The following is a 21,682-nucleotide window of genomic DNA, read 5'->3' as shown; positions in this document are numbered from 1 at the left end:
AAGACACTATCCAATCTTGAAGACCTCATCAATACAGCTGTCACTAACCCATCTTATTACATCATGGTGATAGGATCCACAACACAAAGGGAAATTACATCAGATGACAAAATGGTAGACAATCACACAGGGGAATCATGACTGAGCCAAGTTGACAGACATTCCTGGGGGACACGATTCAATCCATGACATCTTTGAGCAGGGAGAGGGGATGGGGCGCCCTAATTGGTGTATAGAAAACCACTGCACTGGCAATTTTGTCTCCTGAAGAACAGATAGAAGATATTTAATTAATGACACCAGAAGTTGGTTCAATCTTATCTTTCAAGTTCCTAGCTGGTCTATGGAGAACTAAACTACACATTTCCCATTGTACCCTGGTAGCGTAGTGGTTAGGGGCTACAGCTGCTAACCAAGAGGTCAGCAGTTCAAATCCACCAGGCGCTCCTTGGAAACTCTATGGAGCAGTTCTACTCTGTCCTATAGGGTCGCTATGAGTCAGAATTGACTCGACGGCAGTGGATTTTTTTTTTTTTTTTTTGGTATACCTTAACAAGGAACCCTGGTAGCATAGTGGTTAAGAGCAGAGCAGTTTGAATCCACCAGCTGCTCCTTGCAAACCCTATAGGGCAACGGGTTTGGTTTATACCTTAATAACTCATAGCTACCCTACAGGACAGAGTAGAACTGCCCCATAGGGTTTGCAAGGATGTAATCCTTATGGAAAGAGCCCTGATGGTGCAATGATTAAGACTTGGCTACTAACTGGAGCCAGTGGTTTGAACCCACCAGCTGCTGTATGGGAGAAAGACGTGGCAGTCTGCTTCCGTAAACATTACCGCCTTGGAAACCCTATGGGGCAGTTCTGCTCTGTCCTATAGGGTCACTATGAGTCAGAATCACTAGACAGCAACAGGTTTGGTTTTTTATTTTAATCTCTACAGATACAGATTGCCACATCTTTCTTCCAAGGAGTGGCTGGTACGTTGGAACCACCAAACTTTTGGTTAGCAACGAAGAACTTAATCATTGCACCACCATGGCTCCTTGTTAACAACATGTTGTTGTTCGGTGCCATTGAGTTGGTTCCCACTCATAGTGACCCTAGGTACAACAGAACAAAACACTGCCTACTCCTGTGCCATCCTCATGATTGTTGGTATGCTTGAGCCCACTGTTGCAGCCACTGTGTCAAACCACTTTCTTAAGGGTCTCCCTTTTTTTTTGCTGACCCTCTCTCTACTTTACCAAGCATGATGTCTTTCTCCAGGGACTGATCCCTCCTGATAGCATGTCCAAAGTATGTGATACGAAGTCTCGCCATTCTTGCTTCTCATGAGCATTCTGGTTGTACTTCTTCCAAGACAGATTTGTTCATTCTTTTGACAGTCCATGGTATATTCAATACTCTTCATCAACATTATTCAGTATTCAAAGGCGTCAGTTCTTCTTTGGTCTTCCTTATTCATTGCCCAGGTTTCCCACACATATGAGGCGATTGAAAATACCATGGCTTGGGTCAGGTACATCTTGGTCCTTAAAGTGACATCTTTGCTTTTTAGCATTTTTGCAGCAGATTTGCCCAATGCAATGTGTTGTTTGATTTCTTGACTGCTGCTTCCATGGGCATAAATTGTGAATCCAAGTAAAATGACATCCCTGACAACTTCAGTCTTTTCGATGTTTATCATGATGTTGCTTATTGGTACTGTTGTGAGGATTTTTGTTTTATTTTTTTTATGTTGAGGTGTAATCCACACTGAAGGCTGTGGTCCTTGATCATCAGTAAGTGCTTCAAGTCCTCTTCGCTTTCAGCAAGGAAGGATGTGTCATCTGCATAATCCAGGTTGTTAGTAAGTCTTTCTCCAATCCTGATGCCCCGTTCCTCTTCATATAGTCCAGTTTCTCAGATTATTTGTCCAGCATACAGATTGAATAGGTATGGTGAAAGGGTACAACCCTGAAATATACCTTTTCTGACTTTAAACCACGCAGTATCCCCTTGCTCTGTTCGAACAACTGCCTCTTGATCTATGTACAGGTTCCTCATGAGCACAATTAAGCTTTCTGGAATTCCCATTCTTTGCAATGTTATCCATAATTTGTTACGATTCACACAGTCAAGTGCCTTTGCAAAGTCAATAAAACACAGGTAAACATGTTTCTGATATTCTGTGCTTTCAGCCAGGATCCATCTGACATCAGCAATGATACCCCTTGTTCCACAGCCTCTTCTGAATTTGGCTTGAATTTCTGGCAGTTTCCTGTCAATACACTGCTGCAACTGCTTTTGAGTAATCTTCAGCAAAATTTTACTTGTGTGTGATATTAATGATATTGTTCGATAATTTCAGAATTTGGTGGGATCACCTTTCTTTGGAATTGCTGTAAGTATGGATCTCTTCTAGTCAGATGGCCACGTAGCTGTCTTCCAAATTTCTTGGCATAGATGAGTTAGCACTACCAGCACAGCATCCGTTTATTGAAACATCTCAATTGGTATTCCATCAATTCATGAAGCCTTGTTTTTTCCCAGCATCTTCAGTGCAGCTTGGACTTCTTTCAGTACCATCGGATCTTAATCTTATGCTACCTCCTAAAATGGTTGAATGTTGACCAATTCTTTTTGGTACAGTGACTCTGGGTATCCCTTCCATCTTCTTTTGATGCTTCATGCATCGTTCAGTATTTTGTCCATAGAATCTTTCATTATTGCAACTTGAGGCTTGAAGTTTTTTCTTCAGTTCTTTCAGCTTGAGAAATGCTGAGCATGTTCCTCTCTTTTAGTTTTCTAAATCCAGGTCTTTGTACATGTCATTATAATACTTTATCTTCTTCAGTCACCCTTTGAAATCTTCTGTTTAGCTCTTTGACTTCATTTCTTAGGTTCCCTTTAGCTACTCGACGTTCAAGGGCAAGTTTCAGAGTCTCTTCTGACATTTATTTCTTTCCTGTCTTTTTAACAACCTCTTGCTTTCTTCTTGTATGACATCCTTGATGTCATTCCACAACGTGTCTGGTCGTCAGCCATTAGTGTTCAATGGGTCAAATCTGTTCCTGGGATGTTCTCTAAATTCAGGTGGAATATACTCAAGGTTGTACTTTGGCTTTCTTGGACTCATTCTAATTTTCTTCAGTTTCAACTTGAACTTACATATGAGCAATTGATGGTCTGTTCTGAAGTTAGCCCTTGCATTGTTCTGACTGATGATATTGAGCTTTTCCATTGTCTCTTTCCACAGGTGCAGTAGATTTGATTCCTGTGTATTCCATCTGGTGAGGTTCACATGTATAGCAGCTGTTCATGTTATTGAGAAAAGGTATTTGTAATGAAGAAGTCATTGGCCTTGCAAAATTCTTTCATGTGATCTCTGGCATCGTTTCTATCACCAACTACCGGTCCTTCTTTTTTGTTTCCAACTTTTGCACCAGTAATTATCAATGCACCCTGATTGCATGTTTGATCAGTTTCAGCCTGCAGATGTTGGTAAAAATCTTCAGTTTTTTCATCTTTGGCCTTAGTAGTTGGTGCGTAAATTTGAATAATAATCATATTAACTGGCCTTCCTTGCAGGTGTATGGGTATTATCCTATCACTAACAGCACTGTACTTCAGGAATGATCTTGAAATGTTCTTTTTGACAATGAATGTAACACCATTCCTCTTCAATTTACCATTTCTGGCATAGTAAACCATATGATGGTCTGATTCAAAATGACCAATACCAGTCCATTTCAGCTAACTAATGCCTAGGGCATCGATGTTTATGTGTTTCATTTCCTTTTTGATGATTTCCAATTTTCTTAGATTCCTACTTCACACTTTCCACATTCTGATTTTTAATGGATGTTTGCAGCTGTTTATTCTCATTTTGAGTCACGCAACATCAGCAAATGAAGGTCCTGAAAGCTTGACTCCATATATATCAACTCTTCTTTGAGGAGGCAGCTCTTCCCAATTCATATTTTGAGTGTCTTCCAACCTGAGGGGGTCCCCTTCTGGCACTATGTCAGACTAAGTTCTGCTGCTATTCATGAGGCTAATTTTTTTCAGAAGTAGACCACCAGATCCTTCTTCCTAGTCTTTCTCAGTCTGGAAGCTCAGCTGAAACCTTCCCACCATGGGTGACCCTGCTGGTATTTGAATACTGGTGGCATAGCTTCCAGCATCATAGCAACACACAAGCCCCCACAATACGATGAACTGACAGACACATGGGGACGTTAATAACATAGCAACCCACAAACCACAGTTGATCTGATCTGAGACATATTGCAGATATTTTTCACTCTATTAGGTTAAAGTATTCTGCAATATTTCTACATATGGTTCCCCCTAAAAACTACGTTAAGTAGAAATAACCAGACGTATATGACTACTTAGTTTTTAGAGAAAACCATATGTAGAAATATTGCAGAATATTTTAACCTAATAAAGTGAAAAATATCTGCAATATGTCTCAGATCAGATCAGCCATGGTTGCTAATATTATGTATTTGTGAAATATTGAATGTTCTGTTTTTAAAGTAATAGACTATTCTTTTGTTTTTATCTCCTATGTTTTTGTAGCAGTACTACTCGTGACATATAACTCCTTGTGCATTTAGGATGAACAGACTAGCAAATGGTGTTATTAGTTGAGTGCTGCTGCACAATTATCACAAAGAAAAGAAAATGAAATATTACTATTTTGGGGTTTCAATAAAGTGGAGATGGTTGTAATGTCAATTTCTGAGGTATGGTGAGGGAAGTGGGGGGCGGAAGGGGTAGGATAGAGCAGTAGGTAGGAAGGGAAAAGAGGGATGGGAAATGGTGTCCATTATAAAATCTATTTGGGATTCAACAGACTTGACTTGTAGATGAAAGCCATTTAAAAAATCTTAAGGCTTGAGTCTTAAATGTGTGACTCATGTGGTACAACTAGTAATAAGATGAACGCTGTGTTTAATGTCTTATTAGAACAGAATCATTGAAATTATTGCCAAAGACTATTCTCTGGAATGTTTTAATAAATGGTGGTGATTTGTCTCCTCTGAAGATCCTATAGATCTGAGAGGCTCTGGGGCCAGGATCCCCCTGTTCTTCCCAAGAAAGGGGTTATATAAAGAAGTTCTACTTTCCATGAATTATGTATTCATCTACATTATTGTCAAAAATATTTATTGAACACTTTTACACTGTTTATAAATATATAAAATATATACTTCATTTTAAAAACACATACATAATAATCAGCAAGACAGCTTCTTTATTCTGACTTTAGTTATATAAAAGAAGGCTTTTTTTATTATACTGACAATCATAAATTTTTTTTTTTTTTTTACAAAACGAAACTAAAGGGGCACACCAGTGCAGGTGCAAGGACTAAATAGCAGGAGGGAACAGGAAAGCAGGTAATAGGGAACCCAAGGCTGAGAAGGGAAAGTTTTGACGTGTCACGGGGTTGTTAACCAATGTCATAAAACAATATGTGTACTAACTGTTTAATGAGAAACTAGTTTGTTCTGTAAACCTTCATGTGAAGTACAATAAAAAAGAAAAAAAAAGTTTTATGTGGAGAGAAATGCAAAATAATAGCAGCATCCTCATTTGATATTAGCACTTCCAAATGGAAGTTTTGACCAGTAAACAGCTAATATGTTTTTTAGACATACTAAGTAAGTTAATTACTTTTAAACATTATATCTGAAATTACTCTATTTACCTTAGGCTTTGTATGATCCCTGTGAATAGTCATGCCAAGTACGTTTCTTAGAAGACAGTTCTGGAGCTCATCTGACTGGAAGATGCACAGGATTTCCCTATATCCTTAGCCCAGGATGGAAGGAATGTGTTTCCTGAATCTACAAAAGCTAAGGATTCCAGTTCTAATCAGTATTTAACACAATGCACTGTCTCTAAACAAATGCAGAGCTATCAGAAAAGGAGATACAGATTCAATTCATATCTTTTTACCATTTTCACTGATTGTTGCTTCTTACCAAAAAAAAAAAAAAAAATGCTTTGGGCATGATGTCCCATTAAAAAGAGTAGTCAGCAAGTTGTTAGCTGCTTAGGTTGGGTGAGGAGAATTCTACAGAGATCAGGTAAAGAACAGAGAAAGAAATTTTATACCATGGATGCCCTTGGTCAAAATTTTTATAATGAGCTTGTTTTCTAATGCTACGATTTCCGAACTTAATGTTCTTCAGAAACATCTTGTGAAAAGTCCTTGTGATAATATTACTACGTAACGTTGGATATAAGCAATTTTTTACAACTACTTATTGAGTTCCTACTATGCTTGACAAAATAAAGAAAACAGCTCCTTTCTCAAGATGCTTTTCACTGAAAGTGGTTTTTTTCCCCCCCCAAAACTCTTGTTTTTATTTATCAAAAAATTGGGGATCAATATTGGGGTAATATAGAGTGAAACCACTTTATTCAAAATATGCATTCATATAGGTGTAATTTAACAACCATTTTTCTATGTTGGCTGTGGCTCAGATAACAGAGTGTTTAGACACCCTTTCACAACATCAAAGTTAAACCACTGACTTGGCATTACTATGTGGTCTCGTTCCTGTCCATAAATAACTAGGGCGAGAAAGCACCTGGACCTTCTCTTCCAGTTTTTGATGGAAAGCTTTGCTGGCATCTTTGCAATTAACTTTATATTTAACTCAGTGAAGAGGCTGAGTCAGTCGTATATTTACTTTTTTTTTGAGTTTGACAAGTATGTGTATATGTTGCACATAATGAAACAAATAAATCTTGCCGAACTTTTTTTCCTAGACCCAATCTCAGGCTTTCTCTGAAATTCCATCATTTTCTCTCTAATTATTCTATCATTCATACAGAAAGGTTTTGTAAACACCTTCTGTATGTAAATGGTACTGCTGTCTTTAACTTCCCTGTGGTCATAATATTAACAGGATTTTATTTTGTGCTCTGACTCCCAATTTCACTTGCCATCATTTCAGGTTTTCTTTTCTACTTCATTTAAAGGAATTATAGTCAGAAAAGATTTTGGCCTTTAAGACTACTGATTTCCTTTTTTTCTTCTACAGTTAAATTAATTGGAAATGGCAATTTAAATATAAGTCACTAAAACTATTTTATAAGTTTTTTTCTCCTAAAGGATAAGTCAGAGCAGAAGGAGAAAATGAATGGCCAGAGAAAAATTCTTAAAGGGATTGACCTCAACAGCCTTTCTCTTTTCCTTAAGTTTTGAGACTGGAGATATACCTAAATGTTTGTGGACCTAATCTTCAAATGCAAAGGAATACTGGTTGCATTGATTTGTTTGTACTTCATGACCTGGTTTTGGTTTATGTATGGTGGAAGGACAGAGGTCTTATTAGAATCGTGATACATATAAATACAATAAACGTGTGTAGCTCTTTAACTTTCAGTATTCAAAAAGATGTACAAATTGGTCCTTATGTTGGAAAGACTAGGTTATTATTCTCTCTATTCTACAGGCTCTCGTGTTGAGTAAATGGTAATTGCTAAAACGGGAAAACATTTACCTTGAGACAGCACTTCTCAATTATGTGTGATTAATATCTTTCTTCAAGCATTCAACATGTTTTGATCGGTGAAGTATCATCAGACTCATTGGTCTGTTCATTTATGTCCGGTTGCTATGTGTTCAAGGTAGAATCTCTAAAATGAACATTCTTTCTCAGAGTGGCTCAGCCTGAGGAGAAAATGGTGCCCATAGATTCTTTGGAGATGTCTAATTAGAAAAATTAAAACATGAGTATACTGCAGAAATTTAATTTGGGAGTTAGAGCTGGCAGAAATCTGATTTTAAAATGTTTGAAGGCAGCTGTGAAGGAGTGGTTAAACAGCTGGGATTTGCATTTTGCAAAGGTTAAGAGCCAAGGCTGCTAACCAAAAGACTGGCAGTTCAAATCTACCAGGTGCTCCTTGGAAACTCTATGGGGCAATTCTATTCTCTCCTATAGGGTCGCTATCAGTTGGAATCGACTCAATGGCAATGGGTTTGGTTTTTGGTTTACTTGCGAAGTTGTAGGACCTCAACCTCTCTGCCTCCCACTTCCCTCATTTGTGAAACAGAGTTCCTACCTTATACAGCTTTTGAGGATTAAACACTTAAAGCATTTAGAACAATGTGTTGTATACAGAAGGCATTCAATAAAGATTAACTATTATCTGGGGAGATTTGAAAGGCTATTTGATTACAGACTTAAATATTTAACACATTCTTTTTTAAAGTCACATCACAGTTCTGTAGCAGAAGTCAGAAATGATTTTCTCAAGCTGTGAAAAATTCCTCCAAATTTGTGTTGTTAGCTGCCATCGAGTCAATTCTGACTCATGACGACCCTATATGTGCAGAGTAGAACTGCTGCATAGAGTCTTCAAGGTTGTGACCTTTCAGAAGCAGATTGCCAGGCTTGTCTTCTGAGGCATCTCTGGGTGGGTTCAAACCGCCAGCCTTTCAGCTAGTAGCTGAGCACTTAACTGTTTGTACCACCCTGGGAAAATCAGGAAAGACTGACTGTGGAAGACCATATATCATTTACTTTGGTTCAGACAGGGAAAAAGGGTTTTATCCCCTCCCTAGAAAAGAAATGCTGTTTGCAATTACTGTAAGCAGCATTACTTCCTTGGCATTCAAAAGCATTAAAATAACACTCATTAGTTTCCAACAGATTTTTGAAAAATACTAATTCCTAGAGTATGAGTTGGAATTGACTCGACAGCGCACAACAGTTCAGATTGCTATTTCAGAAAAATCCCTTATTATGGAGGAAAAGAATCTGAAATTAAGAGGACCTGGGTACCCAGATGTAGGCATGAATTTTGGACAAGTTTTTTTTTTTTTTAACTTTTCTGTGATCATTTATTTCTAAAATAAGAATAATAACTCCTCCCTCAAAGAGTAGAGATTAAGAGAGCTACTGTGTACCAGTATGTCTCGTGAACCATAAATTCAAACGTCCGTACTTTATTGTTTTACAAGCATCCTCTCCTGTAAGGGTATATAACTGTTTAGCTAGACAGAAATATATTTATACTGAAAATTTGATAAATGCTGCCAAAAATTAACTAGCTATAAGCTAAACTATATTCATTAATATTTGAATGAAAAGTTTCAAGCTAAGCTTTGAGTGCTTTAGAGAACAAACTGATTATCAACATCCTGCAATATCCCTATACACGTTTCTTTATATGTAAAAATGTGGGATTTTTCATGTTTATAAGTTGCTATGAGTTGGAATTGACTCGATGGCAGTGGGTTTTGGTTTAGTGGGTAACTCATGTTTAAAAATTTGACCAAATTTCTTTTCAGATGACACTTAAAAAGTTACAGATAAGCAATACTGCAGAACTGAAGCACTAGTTAGCCAGGACAATTACTAGACTGGAACAGTGGCGTATTTCTGCACACATTTATCTCTAGTATCTATCTTTACCACTTACAGCTGTTCTGAGGGTAAGCATTCCTTTCCTGCTCTGCCAGGGCACTGCTTTTGGAGAATTAAAACCAAAAAACCCATTGCCTGAGTTGATTCCGACTCATAGCGCCCCTGTAGGACAGAGTAGAACTGCCCCATAGAGTTTCCAAGGAGCGCCTGGTGGATTTGAACTGCTGACCTTTTGGTTAGCAGCCAAGCTCTTAACCACTGTGCCACCACTGCTTATTGCAGTTTTTGCAAATAGGTAAATTTTCTATTTTATGACACAATAAACACTAAACAGAGCTAAATATACATGCTGGTTTGCAATATGGCAATAAACAGGTTTAAGTGAGCATTGTAATACAGCTAATCTTAAATTAAGAGAGAGGTAATTCAGAGATACGACCTCAGAACTTAACAGTTGAAATTCAGTCTTTCAATGGTAATGACAACTAAAAGCCGGGGTTCAAAGGATTCGATGACTTTATTACACACAACCAGTTGCCGCTGAGTTGACTCTGAGTCCTGGTGACCCCGTATGTGTCACAGTAGAATTGTACTCCATAGAGTTTTCAGTGACTGCTTTTTCAGTAGATTGCCAGGCCTTTCATCTGTGGTGCCTCTGGGTGAACTTGAACCACCAACCTTTTGGTGTCAGTAACTGTGTGCACCACTCAGGGGCTCCTTTATCACACTTAGCAGTAGGCATTTAATATTCACGTAAAAATACCCTGACTTTTTTATTACAAGGTAACACATGATACCAACTCCTGGCTGTTCAGGTGCTTCTGCTTATTTTGATGTATTTGTGTTCACGTATTGCTGGTCATTGAAACGTTGGCAACTGGAGAGAGTGAGAACGAGAGAGAGGCACATTGTTCAAGGTCCTATTTCCTTAATTGCACAGTTACGCTTTATATCTTAGTGGGACCTGATGCAGCCCAAAAAGAGGTTTGAAAATGATATGGCAGACAAAAAATTAAATACATTTGAAAAACAATGTTTTCTTATGTCCTGGAAAAGTAAAACAAAATGAAAAAATTTTTGAAAGAACTAACACCCCTCTCCCAACAAAATAGACAAATCCGCAATACTGTTTGTTAATGGTTATTAGAATTAAGTATCATCTTCTACAGGATTGTCTCAACAACTTATTCATTCTTCAACTTTGGGTGAGATTTTAACATATTTTACGTGTTTCTTCTTCTTCAAACCATACCAGCACAATCCTAGCGGGCATTTAGGTGGCCTAGGGAGCTGCTGTTTGGGGTAGTTTAAAACTTTGACCTGAGACAACATTTTGAGAGATCAAGAGCATTTTCTTCCTCTCACACTGTAGTCCGAAGAGACTGCATTCTGCCCATCTACATTCAACTGGTGAGGATAGTTTCTATTTTCCTTTCAAAAACTGTTGAAAAAGCTTGTCAGATTTGCATTTTGACAATGAATGGCAGCCAGTAGCCAGGCATATCACTCCCAACAAAAGCTGCTGGCAGATTAAAAAAGAAATGATTATTTTTGTAAAATACACAAAAGGCCATAGGGGGAAAAAAAAAAAAACACAAAAAAACCCCAAACCCACTGCCTTCGGGTTGATTATGACTCATAGCAACCCTATAGGGCAGAGAAAAACTGCCCCATGGAGTTTCCAAGGAGCACCTGGTGGATTCGAACTGCAGAGCTCTTGGTTAGCAGCCATAGCAGTTAACCACTACACCATCAGGGTTTCCCAAAAGGCCACAGCTATCTAAAAATGCAAGTATATTCATGTATAAACTCATGAATATCATAAAGCAAAGTATTATCTTTTCAAATGTATTTGACTTTTATCACTTCACTTTCAGTATTTGTAATCTCCTACTTCGTACCTAGCACACAGATTCCATTAGCAATTTGACATCCAAAAATACAGTCAGGCCTTTTGGATTTAGTGGAGAAAAAAAAAAAAAAATTTTTTTTTTTTTTTGAGTGGAGAGACCGCAGATAAAGCAACAATATATTACAGTTTTGATACAGGGTAGACAAGGGATGTTGAGGAAGCATTTCTATTCAACAATGTAAGACAATCGTGACATTGTTAACTTTCTGAGGGATGGAATGAAGAAAAAGTTCACGTTGAACTAAGTGTTCTATCGAAAACCTGTAGAAGACAATTGATTATGCTTTAACAATCTTCTGAATAGCATTGTGGATCTGTGAGTCCGTCAGGTTTCCTGAATCAATAAACGTTTACGCCCCCAACAACCTAAATTAAAAAATTCTCTCCTTGGTTCTTTAGCTTATTTTGTAATTGTTTTAATTCCAGGGCGAGTAGTAGTAGAAATGCTTAGCGCTAAAATGTCACGTAATGCCAGGCAGGCGATTTCCAGTAAATTGCCTCCCGCCAAACCTGACTCTGCTTCTGTAAAAATACGTTCGAACCCATGGCAAGTATTTTTTTCTCCCCAAACTGGAATTTCAGATGGCTTTTTTTCTTTTCTAGCCCTAAATGGCATTCTTCATTTACGTTTCCACTTGTGTTCCCACCATGCCTTTTAAGTCAAACCCATGGAAGCCACAACCTGGACAATTAAACGAAAAGGCACTAAGGCTGAGAACAAGCTCCACCTGTTGAGGTCAGTTCACTGGGCTGGGCTGCTTCCCTCCAGGTCAGGAGGGCACAACCACTCCCTCTAGACAAGAGTCTACCCCGTGGACCTTAGGTAGTTAACTGCCAACATCTGCAACATCTGCCCGGCAGGCTCGCCCTTGGCCGTCGAAGGCTGAGGGGACCGCATGGCAGCCACTTTTCTTCCTTTTTTTTCACTGCACAAAAGGCAACACCTATCGCCGGGAGCCACCGGCCCTGCGCGGACGCCGCAACTCCCGGCGCTGTGGTGTCTCCCGAGGGGACAAGGGCAGGACCGGCCCGGGGCGAGCCCAGGTGCGGCAAGAAGAGCAGGGCTCCGCCGCGGGCCCAGAAGAAAGCCTGACTCATTTCGTGACGGCGGCGGCGGGCTCCTGGGAACTCAACTCGTGATGCTGTTGCTGCGGAGAAAAGCCTCATTACCCATTCCGCAGGCGGGGACACCACCCAGGGCGCGCACACCCGAGACCGGGGCTCCAGCACCCTCCGCGGGCCTCGCCCCTCGCCGCGGCGCCCCCTCCTCTGCCGCGCGCCCGCGCGCCCGCCGCGCGCGAGAAAAGAGCGGACACGCCTAACCTGGCGCGCGCGGCCCGCGCCCCTCAGCCTGCCCCACCCCCACTCAGAATCCCACAGTCCGACCCGGATCCGCTCCCTCGGCTGAAATTCCCCACCCCCAACACCCCAGGCGTCGGCGCCTCCGCCAGCCTTCGGCAATTTCCGTGTCGAGACCGCGTTCGGCAAGGCCCGAAGACCCGCCGCCTCCTCGCCGGCCAGACGAGGCTTTATGTCTGCGGCGCTGGGGCGCATGCGCAGACGCCATCTTTCCTCCGTCCCCTTTCCTTGCCCCCTCCCCCCGTCGCCACCGCCTCCTCCTCTCGCCGGCAGTCGCCCCTCCTCCTCCTGCGCTCGGGCGCTGGTCCCTCCTCTCCCAATGCCGCGAGAGACTGGGGGATACGGGGGAGTCGGGGGAGCCGGAGAAGGGCACTGTTAGCCACCAGAGCCCCCTCCCCGCCCGACACCCTCCCTCAACACCCACCCACTCACCCGCCCCGTTTGCCAACACCGGCCAACCCCACCTCTCGTTCCTTTGAACGGCGTCGGCTGCAGTCGCTGCACCAGCCCGTCTGGCCACCAACGCCGCCGAGAAAGGAGCCGCCGCCGCCGCCGCCTGGGCCGCGGGAGCAGCGGGGTGAGGACGAGCCGGCTGCGGAGACGACGACAAGCGAGGCGCACAGCCCTCCGCTCCAGCGCACGTCCCGCCGCCCTCCGGGGAGCCTCGGGCGCCGGCCCCTTCCTCCCCGAGGACGTGTGCCGAGCCGAGGCGCCTGCCCTGAGGGAGGAAAATGCTCGGGCTCCATGGCTGCCAGTGATGGAGCGGTCCCTGGGCTCCCGCTGCCACCGCCGCCGCCGCGACCCGGCCGTGCTCCGCGAGGACCCGGCGTCTCTGCGCGCCCGCCCGCGCCTCGTTGCCGGGCTCACCGTACCGGGCGCCCCGCCGCCGCCCCGCTCCGAGCCTCGCCGCCCCAGCCGCGGCCAGCGTTTCCTCCCGGAGCAGCCGCCGCGAGCCCAGGGGGTTTGAAAGGGTCCGCGGGGCGTGGGGGGAGGGCGCGGCGGGGCCGGCGGGGCCGGGCGGGGAGGTTTGAGCGGCACTGAGCTCGGGGCTCGCCGGCGGCGGCGCCGGGGGTGGCGAGGGGAAGGCGGGAGGGTGTTGCAGAGCCGCCGCCGCCGCGCCGGGAGGAGGGGGCTGAGGTGGCTTCTGAGTTGGCCGGAGGAGGTGGGCATTTCTCGGTTCCCCTCTCCGTTCCCCTCCTCTCCCGCCTGCCCCGCACCCCACGTGAAGCAGAATAAAGGGGGGGGGGGTGTGAGAGTAGAGGGGAGAGTGAATGGCGAAGGACTGAAGGGGGCTCCCTTCGGGACCCCGGCCGCCCTGTTCACCCTCGTTCATCCTCCCTTCCCGAAGCTCGCCCTCGAAGGCAGTAGCGACCGGCCCCGGTGCCTTCGGCTGAGGAGGAGGAGGAATCGCGCCCGGCAGAGCGTCAGTCCCGTTTTCCTCTCCGGCTCTTCAGTACAAAGATTACGGTGCAGAAGGAAATTGCACTCGGCTCCTCCGCCCCCCGGTACCCGACACAATGCACCAGCCGCCTGAGTCGGCCGCCGCCGCTGCAGACATTAGTGCGAGGAAGATGGCGCACCCGGCTGTGTTCCCTCGGAGGGGCAGCGGCAGTGGCAGCGCCTCTGCTCTCAGCGCAGCAGGTACCGGCGTGGGGAGTAATGCCACATCTTCGGAGGATTTTCCGCCTCCGTCGCTACTCCAGCCGCCGCCTCCTGCAGCATCTTCCACGTCGGGACCACAGCCTCCGCCTCCGCCTCCACAAAGCCTCAACCTCCTTTCCCAGACGCAGCTGCAGGCACAGCCTCTTGCGCCAGGAGGAACGCAAATGAAAAAGAAGAGTGGCTTCCAGATAACTAGCGTTACTCCGGCTCAGATCTCCGCCAGTATCAGCTCCAACAACAGCATAGCAGAGGACACGGAGAGTTACGATGATCTGGATGAATCGCACACGGAAGATTTGTCTTCTTCCGAGATCCTTGATGTGTCACTTTCCAGGGCTACTGACTTAGGGGAACCAGAACGTAGCTCCTCAGAAGAGACTCTAAATAACTTCCAGGAAGCGGAGACACCTGGGGCAGTCTCTCCCAACCAGCCTCACCTTCCTCAGCCTCTTTTGCCACATCTTCCACAACAGAATGTTGTGATCAATGGGAATGCCCATCCACACCACCTCCATCACCACCACCACATTCATCATGGACACCACCTCCACCATGGGCACCACCATCCAGCCCATGCTGGTGTAGCCAGTGCATCCATTCCTGCAGGGCCACCCTCAAGCCCAGTATCCAGAAAACTCTGCACAACTGGGAGCTCTGAGAGTGTAATACCAGCTGCACCAACTTCTGCTATATCATCCGGTGGCTCACCTGCAACTGTAATGACTACTATCCGCACTCCCAGCACTCCTGGCAGTATAGGTATAAGTTCTGTGACCGGCACTGGTACAGTGAATAACGTTAACATTTCTGCTGTGGGTAGTATTACTCCTAATGTGACAGGCAGCATGCTTGGTAATGCTAATGTGAATACAAGCAGTATCCCTAGTGCTGCTAGTGTGAGTGTTGGACCTGGAGCTAGCAGGGGTGTTAATGTGAATATCTTGAGTGGCATGGGCAATGGTACTGTTTCTTCCTCTGCTATTGTTAACAGTGTCCCTAATGCAGCCACAGGGATGACTGTGGGATCGGTTTTAAGTCAGCAGCAACAACCAGCAGTTAACACATCAAGGTTCAGAGTTGTGAAGTTAGATACCAGTTCTGAACCTTTTAAGAAAGGTAGATGGACTTGCACTGAGTTCTATGAAAAAGAAAGTGCTGTACCTGCTACAGAAGGTGTGATAAATAAAGTGGTGGAGACTGTAAAACAAAACCCCATGGAAGTGACTTCTGAGAGGGAGAGCACTAGTGGGAGTTCAGTGAGCAGTAGCGTCAGCACACTGAGTCACTACACAGAGAGTGTGGGAAGTGGAGAGATGGGAACCCCGACTATGGTGGCGCAGCAGCAGCAACCAGCTCTTCAAGGTGTGGCCCCTCAACAAATGGATTTCGGTAGCACTGGTCCGCAGAGTATTCCAGCAGCTAGTATACCGCAGAGCGTTTCCCAGTCACAGATGCAGTCTCAGGAACTGAGCTATCAGCAAAAGCAAGGTCTTCAACCGGTACCTCTGCAAGCCACTATCAGTGCTGCAACTGGTATCCAGCCATCGCCTGTGAATGTGGTTGGTGTGACTTCAGCTTTAGGTCAGCAGCCTTCCATGTCCAGTTTGGCTCAGCCCCACCTGCCGTATTCTCAGAGCACTCCTCCAGTGCAAACTCCCCTTCCGGGGGCACCACCTCAACAGTTACAATATGGACAACAGCAACCGGCTGTTTCTGCACACATGGCCCCAGGCCATGGGAAATCAGTGACTCAGAATCCTCCTTCAGAGTATATACATGTACAGCAGCAGCCGATTCTTCAGACGGCAGTGTCCTCCGGACAGTCCGCTTCTGCAGCAGTGGGAGCAGGAGCAGCAGTGATTCCTGTGGCTCAGCCGCAGGGTATCCAGCTGCCAGTGCAGTCCACTCTAGTCCAAGCACAGCCTGCAGGGCCATCTGCCCAGCCCACTGGCCAGGCTCAGACAGCAGTGGCTGCTGTACCTACTAGTGGTCAGATTGCAAATATTGGTCAGCAGGCGAATGTACCTACTGCAGTGCAGAAGCCCTCTACTCAAGTCACACCTTCAGTTATTCAGCAAGGTGCTCCTCCGTCTTCACAAGTAGTTCCACCTGCTCAAACTGGGATTCTTCATCAGGGAGTTCAAGCTAGTGCTTCAAGCCTTCCTCAACAATTGGTTATTGCACCCCAAAGTACCTTGTTAACTGTGCCTCCCCAGCCACAAGGAGTAGAATCGGTAGCTCAAGGAGTTGTTCCACAGCAATTGCCCGCAGTTAGTCCTTTGCCCTCTGCTAGTAGTATTTCTGTTACGAATCAGGTTAGCTCAACTGTTCCTTCCGCAATGTCTTCTGCCCCAGCAAGCTTGGTTCCACCGCAGAATATAGCACAAACCCCTGTCACCCAAAATGGTAATTTGGTTCAGAGTGTTAGTCAACCTCCCTTGATAGCAACTAATATAAATTTGCCCTTGGCACAACAAATACCACCGAGTTCTGCTCAGTTCTCTGCACAATCATTAGCTCAGGCAATTGGAAGCCAAATTGAAGATGCCAGGCGCCCAGTGGAACCCTCCTTAGTTGGCTTACCTCAGACTATCAGTGGTGACAGTGGGGGAATGTCAGCAGTTTCAGATGGGAGTAGCAGCAGCCTAGCAGCCTCTGCTTCTCTTTTCCCGTTGAAGGTGCTACCGCTGACGACACCCCTGGTGGATGGCGAGGATGAGAGGTAAGATCATGCCATGTTTCTGCAGACATTCAACAGATTGGAAGTTAATCTATTTAGTAGCTATATAAATATATATATGCACAAAATTAAAGCATTGTTTTCATTTTTGAACGCGAAAATGTGTTTTCACGGTAAGTGTTTTCTAGAGCAAGAGTGTTACAGAATGGTTTCAGAGTGGATAGGAAATGGTCTGAGTTTAATATGTAAACAGTGTTTGTCAGAATAATTGAACATATGTTCATATTAAAAATAGGTTTTGGGGCACTGAGTGTTATTTATAGAATGCCTTTGAGAAAGATTAATAATGAACAGAAGCTTGATTTTTGCTAACCCGTATAATAGTTAAGCCATTCCTTTGAGTTACTAAAAAATCTTTATACTCATGTCTTGGGGTGGTTGTGGTTCCCACGTTTGTGTCTCCTTTACTAGACAATCGTTTCCAGTTCTTCTGTTTGATTTTAGTCTGTGAAGGATGTTACCTTTTCCTAGTTAAAACTTGCAGGAAAGATGACCTAATCTGGGCTATATTGGTTGCCCTCATATTGTTATTGACCAACTTTTGCATATTTATTTAATGGTCATTTGTTCTGATCAGTAAAGGAATCTTAAGAAATATGTTGTAGAGGAGGAAGGCATACACTGTCAACATAACCAGGGTTGCCTTTGATCTGCTGCTGAACATTTTTTCTTGTGCCTAGTAGACCAAGGTGGTAGCCATTTTAGAGTAGAGAAAGTAAGTCTAGGAGGGTTGGATTTACAGGATCATGAAAATAAGACCTGGTCCCCTGCTAATCTACTTCATCTGTTCCCTTTTTCCCTTACCAAAAAAATACCTAAAGCCAAAAATACATTCTTAAACCAGGGTTTTTTCAGTTACTTTGAAAATAATGTGTTAATCATACCTATTGAATCACCTTGTGTCATTGAAGCTGACTGGCTAGAAAAGTTGTGAAGTCTCCCATGATTTTACATTCCTTTAAAACTTAAATTGATATCAAAGGAATGTTCTTTTCACAAATTTGCCAGTCTGTGACTAACATTGATCAAAATAATGTCATAGGAGTTAGGACAAAGGCTGCTCATTTTCACTGTGGAATTTTGAATAAGCTTGTAGGATATTTAATTATTTTGGAATTAGTTTGAGATTTTCCTGATGGAACTTTCATCAAACCAGTTGAAGCATTTATATTCTGTATGCGTATTTGTGGTTTTCACTTTGGAATAGTTGAGCATATTTTCAAAAGAATTGCAATTAAAAAAAAAAAATACAAGACAAAACGTTTCAGTGAGGGTTTCATGATTATTTTAGTTGTTAGAAAGATGTAAAGGCATGATTAATTGAAATAATTTAAAATCTTATCTATCAGGATTTTTATTATTTTTCTGAGTCATACAATTAAAATCTTGTTTACCTAACCAAATGTATTCTGTATTATGTGTACAAAATTGTACTTTGAAAACCCCAGCCTTTTGCATCCAAACCTACCATGATTTTGTGAAGTACCATTTGTGGTCTCCTGGCATGACTCATTTTTTTTCCTCCTAGTGGTAGGAGGCTTTCCTGAACTGGCTGTTGCCAAAAAAAAAAGTCACATGTTGCGACTTACAGCTAGGTTTTTAACTGTAGGGATAGAGTCACAGATTGAGATATTAATAACAAAATTAATTTTTCTGGATAGTAACTGAGGTAGATTAATTATAGACAGATTACATAGAAAGGTTTGGAATTACAGAAAGGGACATGAAATGATACCAAGAACTATTATGGGGAAATATCGGCTTAGAGTAATGAGTTATCTTTAGGCTGCACCTGTTTTGAATTTGCTACGTATTTGAGCCTTTGTTAGTTAACATCCAAATTGAGTCACCTTGATTGGAAAATTTTTGTTTCACAGGTACCCTCCAAACTCTGAAAAATAAAAATATTTTGCCCCGAAAATAACCTGTAAAGGTCAGAAAGTATATATACTTTCTAATAGAAGATAAATATTTATAATTTTTTTTAAGGTGTTTTATTACAGATTATTAGTTTTATCACTGTGGTTTGGAAAAAGAAATTTTACTTATTTTACTTACATTTGCCCTTGGAAGGGAATTTGAGAATAACTACCAGAGAAAAAAGTGTATGATTTAAAAAAAAAAAAATTCTTTTTACCTTTCTTCCCATATTAGCTTATGTGTCACTTGCATCATCTGGAAGCAGAGCCATCTCATGGGAGAAAGGCTACGTTATAATTTCAATATATGACAAAGGAAATATGTTTACTATGTAACTTTTTGGTGGTAGCACAAATAAATGGTGGTTATTCTTTAATCAGCTTTTGAAATAATACTCTAAAGCTTTAGATTTAAAAAATGTTCGTTAGACATGTGGAAAATGTTTTCATTTGGCCACTGGGACTAAAGATTAGAAATGTGGATCAAAGCATTAAGATTCTGTATAATTTTTTTTTAATTACTCTTATTATAAAGATTTTATTTAGCCTTTAACATGCAGTTACAGCACAGTGAAGATACAGATATTTTACACGGAAATGTAGTCTTTTGCGTTTTGTAGTTGTTAGCACGGCCTTTGTTAAATTGGTTAAACTTCTATTCATCCTTCAAGACTTAGCTCAGGATGTTCCCTCTGAAGCGTTCTCTTTCCCCAGGGAATGTCGTTCCCTTAGCACTTTTTCATGTTCCTCTGTTTAAGCACCGTACACATTGAATTATAATTGTCTGTTTACCCATCTTCCCCACAAAACTGAGTTCCTCAAGGACAGGGACCAAATATTTTTTAAACAAATTAATGAGCAGACCTTTCTCTGCTTTGTAGATTGCAGTTGGGTTTTCTATCATGATTTAAAGTTTATGCTGTCCCTCATCTTAATTATAAGAGATGCAGGATCATATAATTTATGCAATGGATTGAAAAGAAATCAATAAAGAGACTGGCTCTTTTATACCTCTTCATTATTCCTTGAGATAACTGAAGACTATTTTCCAAACATAGTCCTGTTATGTCCTCAAATATTTACTGAAGAGGAGTGATAGCTTTCTTGTCTATAAGATGGGGATAATACTTACTTTGCCTACTTCTGAGTATGATTGTATCAGATAAAGTACTTTTTTAACTGTAAATGCCAAATTATAATTTTTTGAAGTTTTTTATTTAAGTTGTATATTCACAGTTTAAAGAGTCAAATAGTTACAAGGTTATTTTAAAAAAAGCTTCCTGTTCCTCCTTCCAATTTTCCCTTTTACAGAAGCGATCACTTTCACCTCTTTTAGATGACTAGTGTGATATTACTTCCTAGTATCTTAAATAACATGCATATATTGCTGCGAGATACGTGGTATAGCTTGATGGTTAAGAACATGGACTCTGGAACGGGACTGCCTAGGTTTGATCATTCCTTTGTCATTAACTAAGTTTTATGGGCTTTCATGTCTCTATGCCTCAATTTCCTCATTTGTAAAAGCAGAGATAATAGTGTGTACCTCATAGGGTTTCTGTAAGAATTAAGGGAGTTTGGAAAGCCCTTAGAACTGTGTCTAACTTGTACGTCCTGTCTAAGTGTTTGTTAAATAAAATACTCCTTGCTTTTGTTTTTGGTTTTGTCCATTAGCTTCCTGAACAGAAATGAAGATTTAACTCTTGCTATAGTCACCACTTATTTAGCAGATCCCCCTTCCTCCCGATAGTTATATAGTAATTATATCACTTGATTATTCAATATTCTTGTAAAATATGGTTAATTTTCCTGTTCTGTACAATGTCTTCCAGCCACCTCCCACCCCACCCCCAGCAATCTAGTGTACAGAGGTGTTAGAAAGTCGTCCCCCCAGCCCCAAGTTTTCATCTGTTAGCATAGTCTGTTTCTTCCAAGTTGTCTTTTTTTTCCATTTTTGTATTTTTGGGCTCTGCCTTTCATGATGGATCATTTCCCCAGATATCTGGTAGTTCTTGGTTGACTGCTTGCACTCAGAAGTAGCAGACTGATCTCGAAAGTCTCAGTGTGGCTTGTTGACTGTTAGCTTCACTGTGGAGTGATCTGGCTGGAGTTAATTTTCTTGTTTTTTTCTTTTCCTTAATTTTCTCTACTACTGATTCATCTTTTCAGCAGATGTCTCTCAAGATGTTCATACATATCAGGTATTGTTACCAGTTTTATCTTCCTGAGGGAGTTTCTCTCATATCCCTTTGACCTCCATTCTGGTCTGATTGCTCTCTAACCGTGGTAAACAGCTGTTACATTGGAATTTTCTTCACTTTCTCCGGTGTTGAATCTACATTTTCTGGTGATCCATGTCTTCTTCATTCTTGGTTTACTTGATGTTTTACAATGGCTTTACTTTTACCCTGACACATATTTCATTCTTTGGTTCAGTAAAGAATTCTGTTGCTGTCGAGTCTATTCTGACTCATAGCGACCCTGTAGGACAGAGTAGAACTGCCCCATAGGGTTTCCGAGGGGCAGCTAGTGGATTTGAACTGCCTACCCGAGCTCTTGACCACTGTACCACCGGGGCTCCTCAGTAAAGAATACCAGGTGGAAAGTGTGTTCTAATTTTGCTCCATTGCTTTCCATCTTCCATGTTGCTTTTGAGAAACCTGAAGCTATTTTGATTCCTAATATGTCATATGTGTATGTGTGTTTTGT

General features: G+C 42.4%; 2 protein-coding genes across 11 annotated transcripts in view; both read left to right on the top strand.

Moving 5' to 3' along the window:
- Positions 1-11,751: 11,751 nt before the first annotated feature.
- Positions 11,752-14,107, top strand: LOC135227968 (basic proline-rich protein-like). Its single transcript, XM_064269911.1, has 4 exons — positions 11,752-11,758; positions 12,231-12,429; positions 12,475-13,623; positions 14,001-14,107. Exons 1-4 carry the CDS (start codon positions 11,752-11,754, stop codon positions 14,044-14,046), a joined length of 1,401 nt encoding a protein of 466 aa, XP_064125981.1. The 3' UTR covers positions 14,047-14,107.
- TSC22D1 (TSC22 domain family member 1) overlaps positions 13,742-21,682 on the top strand; it is a 156,537-nt gene continuing 148,596 nt past the window's right edge. For 5 of the 10 annotated variants that reach the window (XR_002786406.2, XR_002786405.2, XR_002786404.2 and 2 more), the window contains exon 1: positions 13,743-17,036. Coding sequence is in view for 5 of the 10 variants with exons in the window: in XM_010592594.3 (XP_010590896.2) it covers positions 14,170-17,036 (2,867 nt within the window). In the remaining 5 variants the exon portion in view is untranslated. Of the gene's footprint in view, positions 17,037-21,682 lie in introns of all 10 variants that reach the window. The other 5 variants (XM_010592594.3, XM_010592595.3, XM_023551275.2 and 2 more) reach the window with 2 other exon arrangements.

Source organism: Loxodonta africana, chromosome 17 (assembly GCF_030014295.1).
Source record: "Loxodonta africana isolate mLoxAfr1 chromosome 17, mLoxAfr1.hap2, whole genome shotgun sequence".
In the NCBI taxonomy this organism is placed as follows: domain Eukaryota; kingdom Metazoa; phylum Chordata; class Mammalia; order Proboscidea; family Elephantidae; genus Loxodonta; species Loxodonta africana.
The sequence above is the reverse complement of the archived record's forward strand: the minus strand, read 5'-3'. Positions and strand labels throughout refer to the sequence as shown.

Coding starts and splice junctions, on each gene's coding strand:
- LOC135227968 (XM_064269911.1), top strand. Junction 12,430..12,474: donor GGCTCCTGGGAACTCAACTC/GTGATGCTGTTG, acceptor CCCATTCCGCAG/GCGGGGACACCACCCAGGGC. Junction 13,624..14,000: donor AGCCCAGGGGGTTTGAAAGG/GTCCGCGGGGCG, acceptor CCCTTCCCGAAG/CTCGCCCTCGAAGGCAGTAG.